This window comes from Megalobrama amblycephala, linkage group LG15 (assembly GCF_018812025.1).
Source record: "Megalobrama amblycephala isolate DHTTF-2021 linkage group LG15, ASM1881202v1, whole genome shotgun sequence".
Lineage (NCBI taxonomy): Eukaryota > Metazoa > Chordata > Actinopteri > Cypriniformes > Xenocyprididae > Megalobrama > Megalobrama amblycephala.
The window spans coordinates 18,877,210-18,889,327 of NC_063058.1; the positions used below are offsets into that span (position 1 = coordinate 18,877,210).

Here is a 12,118-nt window from a genome sequence, read left to right on the forward strand (position 1 = left end):
CGAGGGGATAAATAGTGAATCGTGTGCACAATTTAGCAAATCGTGGGAATGAAATAGTAGATTGTGTGCACTATTTAGCAAATTGAGGGGACGAAATAGTAAAACTTGTGCATGATTTAGCAAATCGAGGGGATGAAATAGTAAATTGTGCGCACGATTTAGCAAATCGAGGGGATGAAATGGTAAATTGTGTGCACGATTTAGCAAATCGAGGGGACAAAATAATAAATTGTGTGCATGATTTAGTAAATCGAGGGGATGAAATAGTAAATTGTGTGCACGATTTAGCAAATCGAGGGGATGAAATAGTAAATTGTGCATGATTTTTGCAAATTGAGGGGATGAAATAGTGAATCGTGTGCACGATTTAGCAATTCGAGGGGATGAAATAGTAAATCATGTGCACGATTTTAGCAGATCGAGGGGATAAATAGTGAATCGTGTGCACAATTTAGCAAATCGTGGGAATGAAATAGTAGATTGTGTGCACTATTTAGCAAATTGAGGGGACGAAATAGTAAAACTTGTGCATGATTTAGCAAATCGAGGGGACGAAATAGTAAATTGTGCGCACGATTTAGCAAATCGAGGGGATGAAATAGTAAATTGTGCGCACAAGTTAGCAAATCGAGGGGACGAAATGGTAAATTGTGCACAAATCGAGGGGATGAAATAGTAAGTTGTGTGCACTATTTAGCAAATCGAGGGGAAGAAATAGTAAATTGTGTGCACGATTTAGTAAATCGAGGGGATGAAATAGTAAATTGTGTGCACAATTTAGCAAATCGAGGGGACGGTAAATTGTGCATGATTTTTGCAAATTGAGGGGATGAAATAGTGAATCGTGTGCACAATTTAGCAAATCGTGGGAATGAAATAGTAGATTGTGTGCACTATTTAGCAAATTGAGGGGACGAAATAGTAAAACTTGTGCATGATTTAGCAAATCGAGGGGATGAAATAGTAAATTGTGCGCATGATTTAGCAAATCGAGGGGATGAAATGGTAAATTGTGTGCACGATTTAGCAAATCGAGGGGACGAAATAATAAATTGTGTGCATGATTTAGTAAATCGAGGGGATGAAATAGTAAATTGTGCATGATTTTTGCAAATTGAGGGGATGAAATAGTGAATCGTGTGCACGATTTAGCAATTCGAGGGGATGAAATAGTAAATCATGTGCACGATTTTAGCAGATCGAGGGGATAAATAGTGAATCGTGTGCACAATTTAGCAAATCGAGGGGACGAAATAATAAATTGTGTGCATGATTTAGTAAATCGAGGGGATGAAATAGTAAATTGTGTGCACGATTTAGCAAATCGAGGGGACGAAATAGTGAATCGTGTGCACGGTTTAGCAATTCGAGGGGATGAAATAGTAAATCATGTGCACGATTTTAGCAGATCGAGGGGATAAATAGTGAATCGTGTGCACAATTTAGCAAATAGTGGGAATGAAATAGTAGATTGTGTGCACTATTTAGCAAATTGAGGGGACGAAATAGTAAAACTTGTGCATGATTTAGCAAATCGAGGGGACGAAATAGTAAATCGTGCGCACGATTTAGCAAATCGAGGGGATGAAATGGTAAATTGTGCGCACGGTTTAGCAAATCGAGGGGACGAAATAGTAAATCGTGCGCGCGATTTTGCAAATCGAGGGAACGAATTAGCTAATTGTGAACACAATTTAATTGCATGTCATGTGCGGGGCTCTGTAGATATATAACACTTAGGTTTTTTTTATTGATACTTTTCAGAACAAAATACTTGTCAGGACTTTGTTGTTAGCATGTTGTTAAGCTAATAGTGCTATTTACAAAAAAGCATAATAATGCATAGACAAATATTAGGACAAAAGAAAACATTTTTAAATACACTGAGCTGTTTTTCATCAAAACTTTTCAGAAAACAATTTTGCTTGTTTCATCTGTCATCTTGGATTTATTTTTTTTCACCTAGCTTTAATTAAAAATTAAAAGTCTTTAATTTGCCTCCTCTGTAAACTATGCATCTTTGGCTATAAGACCCACCTTGTGAAACAGCGTTTGCTTCGGGATGTGTGCCATTGATGCCTTTAAAATACAGTGCCAGCTGTTTAGGAAGCTTCACTAGGTTCTGAAAAAATAAGGTTGCAAAATACACTCTCTAGTTTTTGATTTATCAGACCTGAGCTTAAAAAAAAAATTGGGTCCATTACAAGAAACGTTAAGGTGCTGTGAAAGTGACAGTTTGCTAGTTGCTGTTTGATTTACATGAGGTTAGACAAGCCAATTTTTGAACCTATAGATTTTTTGCATGCCACCTCAAGGGAAGGTAGCAACCTCTCACCTAATTCGGTCATGTTCTCATGCCTGAGAATATTAGCGTTTGATCCAGCAGCTATAAGTTTAAATTGAATGTGACTCATTGACCCTAACTTTGAGTTTTATGACATTTTTTTACTCTTAACTTTGAATAGCAGGGAAGACTGATGGATTCGTGCAGTTCCAGTGAGGCATTAGTTTGTCATTTTTCTGAGATTAGCACACCTACGCTGCCACAATGTAAATACGACGAATACAACGGCTCTGTTTGCACAAGGTTTTAGGCCTCTTGTTCAGACTGTTTAATCATGTGACTGAGGAAGCATGTTGCGATCAATTCACAGGCCTGCTTGACACAACTGTTATTATTTAATTTGGTTTTGTAGTTGTGCCCATCTATATTGGTTTTCAAGTAAAAGCAGGTTTGTTTTAAATGTTACCTGCTTTCCACAGTTTCCCCACTTTTGCCCTACTGTAGTTATTCTTCGTGGGGTAATAAAAAGCTGACCGACACTCCTTACTGTTGCAACATAGGATGGTGAACAATGTAGATCTTGTTACAAAGTCAAAGAACAGATAGCATTGTCAGGCTTTTGGGCACATTATTTACAAACCCGATTCCAAAAAAGTTGGGACACTGTACAAATTGTGAATAAAAAAGGAATGCACTAATTTACAGATCTCATAAACGTATATTTTATTCACAATAGAATATAGATAACATATCAAATGTTGAAAGTGAGACATTTTGAAATGTCATGCCAAATATTGGCGTATTTTGGATTTCATGAGAGCTACACATTCCAAAAAAGTTGGAACAGGTAGCAATAAGAGGCCAGAAAAGTTAAATGTACATATAAGGAACAGCTGGAGGACCAATTTGCAACTTATTAGGTCAATTGGCAACATGATTGGGTATAAAAAGAGCCTCTCAGAGTGGCAGTGTCTTTCAGAGGTCAAGATGGGCAGAGGATCACCAATTCCCCCAATGCTGCGGCGAAAAATAGTGGAGCAATATCAGAAAGGAGTTTGAAGTTATCATCATCTACAGTGCAAAATATCATCCAAAGATTCAGAGAATCTGGAACAATCTCTGTGCGTAAGGGTCAAGGCCGGAAAACCATACTGGATGCCGTGATCTTCGGGCCCTTAGACGGCACTGCATCACATACAGGAATGCTACTGTAATGGAAATCACAACACAATCCAGGAAATTTGAATTTGAAAGTGAACTAATCCTTTAACTTAATCTAAATAACCTAAAGGGTTAGTTCACCCAAAAATGAAAATAATGTCATTTATTACTTACCCTCATGCCGTTCCACACCCGTAAGACCTTCGTTAATCTTCAGAACACAAATTAAGATATTTTAGTTGAAATCCGATGGCTCCGTGAGGCCTCCATAGCCAACAATGACATTTCCTCTCTCAAGATTCAGTTCATGCGAGTACAGTGGTTCAATATTAATATTATAAAGTGATGAGATGGCCGATTACATAACACTGCTTCATGAAGCTTCGGAGCGCCAAAGTCACGTGATTTCAGCAGTTTGGCGGTTTGACACGCGATCCGAATCATGATTCGATACGCTGATTCATAATGCTCCGAAGCTTCATGAAGCAGTGTTTTGAAATCAGCCATCACTAAATAAGTCGTTATTTAGTTTTTTTGGTGCACCAAAAATATTCTCGTTGCTTTATAATATTAATATTGAGCACTGTACTCACATGAAATGATTTAAATATGTTTTTAGTACATTAATGGATCTTGAGAGAGGAAACGTCATTGCTCCCTATGGAGGCCTCACGTAGCCATCGGATTTCAACTAAAATATCTTAATTTGTGTTCCGAAGATTAACGAAGGTCTTATGGGTGTGGAACGGCATGAGGGTGAACTAACCCTCATACTAACCCTTTAAGCAATATTTGAATTAATTGACTTTAGTTGCTCACAAGATTTGCAGCATCAAGGACATCTGGCAACATTACTATCTTCTATAAAGCTTTTTTTTTTTTTTTCATTTATTTAATTTTTCACTCAATACCAGTAAAATGTCATGTTTCTCATGATAAAATTGGAAAACCAAATGAGCTATTAGAAATTCTAAGACTAATCTCTTAATTTTCTTCTTTTTAGGCGAGGCAAAATTTCGTCCAGAAGCCAACCGTCGCTTTCTCACCTATGTGAAAGAGGAACCGGACGATGCTAACGGCTATTTCAACCTGGGCATGCTGGCGATGGATGCTAATGAGAACGAAGAGGCTGAGCACTGGATGCGGGAGGCCATTCGACTGCAACCCGGCTTCCGCAGTGCTTTGTTTAACCTGGCCCTGCTCTACTCTCAGTCGCAACGTGAACTGGATGCCCTCCCGGTGCTTGAAGAGCTGCTGCGTTACCACCCAGAGCACGTCAAAGGCCTCATCCTCAAGGGAGACATCCTCATGAACCACCGCAAGGATACGCTCGGTGCCAAGGCCTGTTTCGAACGCATCTTAAACATGGATCCCAGCAACGTGCAGGCCAAGCACAACCTGTGCGTGGTGTACTTCGAAGAACGGGAGCTCCAGCGTGCCGAACGCTGTCTGGTGGAGACACTCGCCATGGCGCCACACGAAGAGTACATCCGGCGGCACCTCACTATTGTACGCAACAAAATGGCCGCCATGAGTGCCGCGGGGCAGCCGATTGTGCAGACAGAGGGCGATAGTGTGGCAGACAAACGGCAAGAGCAACATCAACAGGGCAAAAAGGAGGAGGAGGAAGGACAGGGAGTTGCTTCAGGAACAGGGGAGGGGGCCAGGAAAGAGAAGAATTTGAGGAAATCCTCCCCCACAGACAGCGTCAGCGGCCAGGGCCACGGCCAATCAAAGAAGTTGGATGCCGGCCAGCATGACAAGAGGACTAACAGCAAATCCACAAAAGAGATTAAAGATATAGAAAAGAAAAGGGCGGCTGCCTTGAAGAGACTGGAGGAGATTGAACGCATATTAAGCAGCGATTAACCTTGTTAATCAACCACCACACTATTTTTATAAGTAACTATTTAAAGCGCAAGAACGAGACTCCTTTGTTTTTTTGGGTTTTTCTTTTCCAAATTGAGCCCTTGTTTATGCATGTTTTGTGCGCTTTAGTTTGATTGTTGTGTCTTTTATATAAGGTGGGGCATACCTCCTTTTCCGACATCTTTAATTATGTAAAGCTGTTTGGCTGAAAATGGAAACCAGGTGTGCGTTCACAACATGCGCTGAAAAAGCACAAAATTAGGTACTTTTTTTATGAAACCCTGCAAAAAAACAAAAAAAACAAAACGATTTTATCATATCGTTTATTTATGATTGTCTATATCTGAGTCACTGGATTAGTTTTTGTCACTTTTGTGTATTGATTTACTTTACCACTGGCAAGTATTACTCATAATCACAAATAAAATATTGGTATTTTAGCCAGCTCATTTTATAGCAGGGCCTCTGAGTGGTCCGTCACCTGGCTTTTGAGTTTTAGCTCAGCAAACCCCTCCCCTTCTTTGCATGACATCACCGCCTTCCTCCAATTCTCCGCTGCTGTTTGTTGATGTGTCATTGTTGTTGTTGTGTTTTAGTCTCGACACCAAATGGTGTCAGAGTTTAATTATATCCTCTGACATAATCTCATTCTGAATTAGGGTCACCTCCCTTCGCAAGCCCTATTTTTACAAGCTTCTGGGATTTTTCAATACGGCTTGCATACTGTTTGGGCCTTTAATGTTTTCACAGATTGGTCATGCATTTTATTTGGAAATTTTTTTTTTTTTTTCCTTTTTTTGGTTTTCTGCCTCTTTTAGCTCTGTTTCTTGTTCTCCCCACAAAGACCTAACAGTAGCATTATAATCAAGCATTAAGCAGAAATAACTTGAAACCTTCATTTAAAGGAATAATTCACCCCAGATTAAACTTCTGTCATACTTTTCTCAACCTCATGTGATTTCAAACTTGTATGACATACTGTGGAACATAAATGACATTTTTTATACCTCCTAGGGGTGTAATGGTACACAAAAATGACATTTCAGTACATACCTCGGTATTGAAGTCACGGTTTGGTACAGATTCGGTACAGCAGGAGGGAGAAAACTAAACATAAAATTGCTTTTTTCTTTATTAAACAGTGGTTTACTGTCTCTGTCTTTAAATAAATTCAATTATAATTAAAATTCTTATCTCTGCTAATGCTGTAAACTATATACAGGGAGCCCTTTCTTGCACATTATTAATAGGTTTAAATTAACAATAATTAAAGGTTACAATTAACAACAGAGCCCAAATTATTAAATTATTTGCCATTTATTTTTAGATATATAATAGTCAACATTCATAAAAATATGTAAATTGCATAAAAGGCAGTTTTTGCATTAACTTATAGGATTACTCCACTTTTAAATACACTTTTCCTGATAAATTTACTCACCCCCATGTCATCCAAGATGTTCATGTCTTTCTTTCATCAGTCGAAAAGAAATGAAGGTTTTTGAGGAAAACATTCCAGGATTTTTCTCCTTACAGTTGATTTCAATGGCTACCAAAAGATTGAAGGTCAAAATTACGGTTTCAGTGCAGCTTCAAAGGCTTTAAACGATACCAGATGAGGAATAAGGGTCTTATCTAGCGAATCGATCGGTCATTTTCGAAAAAAATACAACCGTTTATGCTTTATAAACAAAATGTCGCCTTGAACGTACTTTCCGCTTCCGCATTCTTCATAACGCTTACGCTGAATGTCCTACGCCTTCCCTATTCAAGTTATGGAAAAATACGAAACTGGCGCCGCGTTCGTTCCGTAAGTAGAATAGGGAAAGCGTAGGACATTCAGCGTAAGCGTTATGAAGAATGCGGAAGCGGAAAGTACGTTCAAGGCGACATTTTGTTTATAAAGCATAAACGGTTGTATTTTTTTCGAAAATGACCGATCGATTCGCTAGATAAGACCCTTATTACTCATCTGGTATCGTTTAAAGCCCTTGAAGCTGCACTGAAACTGTAATTTTGACCTTCAATCTGTAGCCATTGAAATCCACTGCAAGGAGAATAATCCTGGAATGTTTTCCTCAAAAACCTTCATTTCTTTTCGACTGATGAAAGAAGGACATGAACATCTTGGATAACATGGGGGTGAGTAAATTTATCAGGAAAAGTGTATTTAAATGTGGACTAATCCTTTAAATCTGTTTCTACTCAAATTCGATGTTAAAATATATACTTTTACACAGTGGCCAGGCATCATAACTTGTTTTCATGACAGATTTATTTAAACATATACATTAAATAATCAAGACAGGTTAAGTAAAATATAATGAATATATAGGCTAATACAGTGCATATATGTAGTAAAAGAGTTAATTTCTCTAACGAACTAACAAGCTGTGGACACTGAATGGCATTTCTGAGGTAAATGCTACGTGATATATTGATTACAAGCTGTTTTATTCTGCAGTTAAAACACTGATTGATTACACAAGATATGTTTCAGTAAGTTGTACTTTATCTTTCAACATACCTTCAGATGTTCATTTAGGCCGTGTGTCCACCAGAGCGTTTTTAGCCAGCTGAAAACGCTAGGCGCTCTGCTTAATACGCCCGTCTGTGAGCGCTTGAGAGCGCTTCTGCAGCTTAGCATTTTTTTTCTGTTGAGACGCTTTGTTGCTATGATACGGAATATCCCTTGGTCAGAGTTTTATTTGTCCCGCCCCTCCTCCACTCTGATTGGACGGCTGGCTAAAAAGTGAGAGTGATGAGCGCAGCGTTTTACCAAAGTGTATTTAAAAGTGGACTAATCCTTTAAGACAAGTCTTTTCACTCGGCGGCCATCTTTGAAAAAAACCCTATTTTTCAGGCTGGATCAAGCTAATGCGCATGCCCAGACCTAAATGCGCGTCTCTTCAGAGGCGCGCGTCTGACTGTTTCTATAGAAACCGGTGATTCTAACGGCCGCTGAAGTGACGCGATGACTTTACCAGTCGGCGATTGGCTCTTATTTAGAAGGCGGGACTTATTCCGCCATATTGCGCGTTACACTTTCTCCCATTCAAAACAATACGAGTGACACGTCTTGTGTTGTTCTATAGTCTTTGGTTTTACTCAAAGTTGAACATTCTTCAACTCGAGGCGACCAGTAAAAAAAGAAAAGGCGACCAGCGTGAAAAAGACGCTCAGCGCCTCGTTACGCTCCTGCCGTTTAAAAAACGCGGCGCTCCCATTGAAAACAATTGAAAAAGTACGCTCGGAGCTGGAAAAAACTCTCTGGTGGACACACGGCCTTATTAGGCTATGTTTACTCTGTAACTAGTATTAAAGAGGAAGAGATGATCGCATTCACGATCTGTCACGCCACATCAAAGAGTGACAAAACTGCATTTATTGTTTGAATTTCATGCTGAAATTTACAGGATTTGAGGGATGAGACTTCTTTCTTATCGAAAGTAACAAAACACTTATTGCGATTTATTGGTGGTTGATGGTGGGTAAAAGTGAAGAGGTTAATGGTCTACAATTCTGTATTCGTCGGTACCGGTTGGTACACGTGTAGCAAAATTCTTGGTACGAATACGTGTACTGTTACACCCCTACCTCCTACTGTTATAGGCCTACATTATGCAAAAGGAGCTGTGCAATAGCATTATTCGACTAACAGAACCAAATGTAAGTCATTATTCAGTACAAATCTCGATTTAAGCTCACCTAGGCATGTTCATGAGAGAACTAGCGGTCAGATTCATAATTGACTCTTTATTTTGAATCTGATCTTTTCAACTAAGCATTCAATCCAGTTCTGTGAGTGATTTGATTTGCTAATCCAACGATCCAGTTACAGCAGTTAACAGCTCACTGAAAGAGAAGATTTTCCATGAATTACTAAAATTTTGGTCTGTTCCTCATACAAAATTACCATATGACTTCAAAAGATTTCACATATGGTGCATATGTAGTCATATGGACCATGAAACTATAATGCTCCTTTTTTTTTTTTATATAATGCTGCTCCAGCCTCCATTCATTGCAATTACATTGACATGAACGAACAGTACAGTTCATGAAAATATTTTCTTTTGTGTTCCACGGAAGAAGTTTTTTTTAAGGGTTTGGAACGATGCAAGGGTGAAGAAATGATGACAGAATTGTCATTTTTGGGTGAACCGTCTCTTTTAATTTGGCGAGCATCACTGTGTAGCCCAACATTTTTGTGGGTTCTTTTAGCTTTTCTTTTTGAAAATAATCACGTTTGCTTTAAAGCTAAGATTATACGTCGACGTGTTACTTTAGTATTTTAATGTCCTGCAGATGAGCTTCAAATACATATGTTGCGCTCAGTTGAATTGGGCGTATTGTTTCCTGTGGACCTGAAACATCCATGCACTCTCTCTGGAATCCTGTCATCGTTTTACTGTTTACTTTGAAGCCAGGCCCTGAAATATCTCCTCTGACCTTTCTTAGAACTTCTCAGGAAAAAAAGCTACCTGAGAGCTCACTGATCTGTCAAGGCAAACTCCTCAAAGCCTGTGAGAGTGCATTTCCATACATTCTACAACACATATGTGAGGCACATACGAAAACTCTGAGGCGTCGCATTCAAGTAATAAAGCCCCTTAAAGTAGCATAATTGTCGCTTTTATCCGATTAAGTAGCGGACTCGCGTAGCTCACGGTATTATCACCTGTTTTGCCGATTGAGATAAAACTCGCCCATAAAACTTGAGCGAGAAACCTGAATCACTACACCTGTTTGCTCTTACTTTTGGCAACATGTGAATCTGAATCTTTTTTTATTTTAAAGTCAGTTTGATAGTCTGTGGGACAAATTTACATGGTTGTATCATATTAATCTTAAAATATATAGCGTTGGGAGTTCACCTCTCTCTAAGAGGTTCATTTCCCATTAAATCATCTCTCTCAACTCTCATTCAGCTGTATGTGATATGTCATATTTCAAGGTTCCTTCAGCTCAGCTTGAGTCCTAATGATGTTTTAGGACCTTTTCCTCTCATGTTTACTCATGCTGTGCTTTCACCCCAAACCCCATTTCTTGATTTATAGTATTTACCTTTTTACTTGGACTAATGTTTTGACTTATGAGTGGTGGTGGGACTTACGGTTTTCCAATAAAAACAACTTACATCAGGAATGTCTCATAAATGCAACTTTTTTATGCATTCTGGCGGCTGCAAACAAGCCAACACAGAGACCTGATCAATTTTCAATTCGCAAAATCCACACGGTCCAAAATAACACACACACGCCTTCGATTCGTGTGCTGCCCAAAGGCTGTAACTGTCATTTTACTTGTTGTCAAGGCCTCCGGTTTCAGCCTTGGGCTTGTGTTGCAATAGTGCTTGCTGTAATGTGATATATGTGCAATGAAGCGCACTGCAAACAAGTGACACATTGTTGCATTTGTTGAACAATTTGGCATGATATTGATCTTGGTAATTAACAAATCTTTGTGTAACCCATTAACTAAAGCTGCCGGATTTTTGTGGAAATAGGCTTATGTTAAGAGAGGAAGGCCCATAACTAGAATTTGTTGAAAAACAGTGAGATCCGTCACAAACGTAATTATGCACAGTGTTTGGCAGGCAGAGGAGACTAAACCACAGGAACTTGGGCTTTAAATGATCTGCAGAGCTCCCAGTTTAAGAAACAAGATTGTCATCACATTGACATTTGATCACACAAGATGTTTAATATGATTATGCCTTTAGTCCATGTGAGAGCACGATTTATATTATTGGATTAAAGGCTCAATGACTCTTTTGTAGTGGAAATGCCTGATTACGTTTTAAATGGCCATGTCTCTGGGTTTGGTAATTCATGAACTGGTCCATGCCCTATGGAGGGAGAATGAAAATTAGCTATTGGAGATGATGGACCATGGAAGACGGTCAGTCTAAGTCCTTGACTAATATTGTTAAGCATTTGCACTTTTATAAAACATTCACAGTGTTTATTGTAATTAATATGATTCATTTTAGCACATTATTGCATGTGGGTCATAGCCTGACCTAATTTTGTGCACTTTTTTTACAGTCTATAACTTTTCTTTCTTTTTATGTATAAGATGTATAAAAAGAATATCAAAATTTAAATATCTAAAAATATATGAACTCAGTCTATCAAGTTACATATTTAAAAAACATTAATATTAAAAGAATAAAAAATGACTCTTTCACAGCTTTCAATGGCCAAGTCACGACACCAATGACCCAAGAGGACGTTTGACTGACATGTAATGTAACACAGTTAGGTTTGTTCCGTGTCATGTTTGGGGCGTGAAAAAGTCGATGTCCCTACAATAACACAATGGCGTGCATCTGATAAATTATTCATTCAGGAATGTTGTGCAAGTTTACTGCAACAATGGAGTCACAAATTTCAAACTTTCTTTTGAAAATCCAGCATTTAGTTGATCCTGGAAAGCGGTCATTTTCACTGGTTTGGCGTCAAGGCATTTGTTTCCAGGCGGAACGTTAAAGAACGTTAAAGTCTCCCGGACATCTTGTAGAATTCAACCAACCAGATGATGACTTCGAAAATCCTGAAGTGTTTCCAGTTAAGTGTGCCATATGCATCGGACATTCAGCCAACGGTCCATGGATGTGACTTCTGAGGCTGAGACTAGTACCGGGTTGGACCCACTTTTGCACAAAGAATTCTTTGTGGAATAGATTCAACAAGGTGCTGGAATCATTCCTCAGACATTTTGGTTCATATTGACATGATAGCATCATGCATTTGCTGCAGATTTGTCGGCTGCACATCCAATGATGCAAATCTCCCGTTC

General features: G+C 38.8%; 1 protein-coding gene across 1 annotated transcript in view; it reads left to right on the forward strand.

Annotated features, from left to right (window-relative positions):
* Positions 1 to 6,501, forward strand: part of tmtc3 (transmembrane O-mannosyltransferase targeting cadherins 3) — a 47,968-nt gene extending 41,467 nt beyond the window's left edge. Inside the window, exon 14 of the mRNA XM_048159353.1 lies at positions 4,449 to 6,501. Within this exon, the coding sequence (XP_048015310.1) occupies positions 4,449 to 5,314 (866 nt within the window). The 3' untranslated portion in view covers positions 5,315 to 6,501. The remainder of the gene's footprint in view (positions 1 to 4,448) is intronic.
* The last annotated feature ends 5,617 nt before the right edge of the window (positions 6,502 to 12,118 follow it).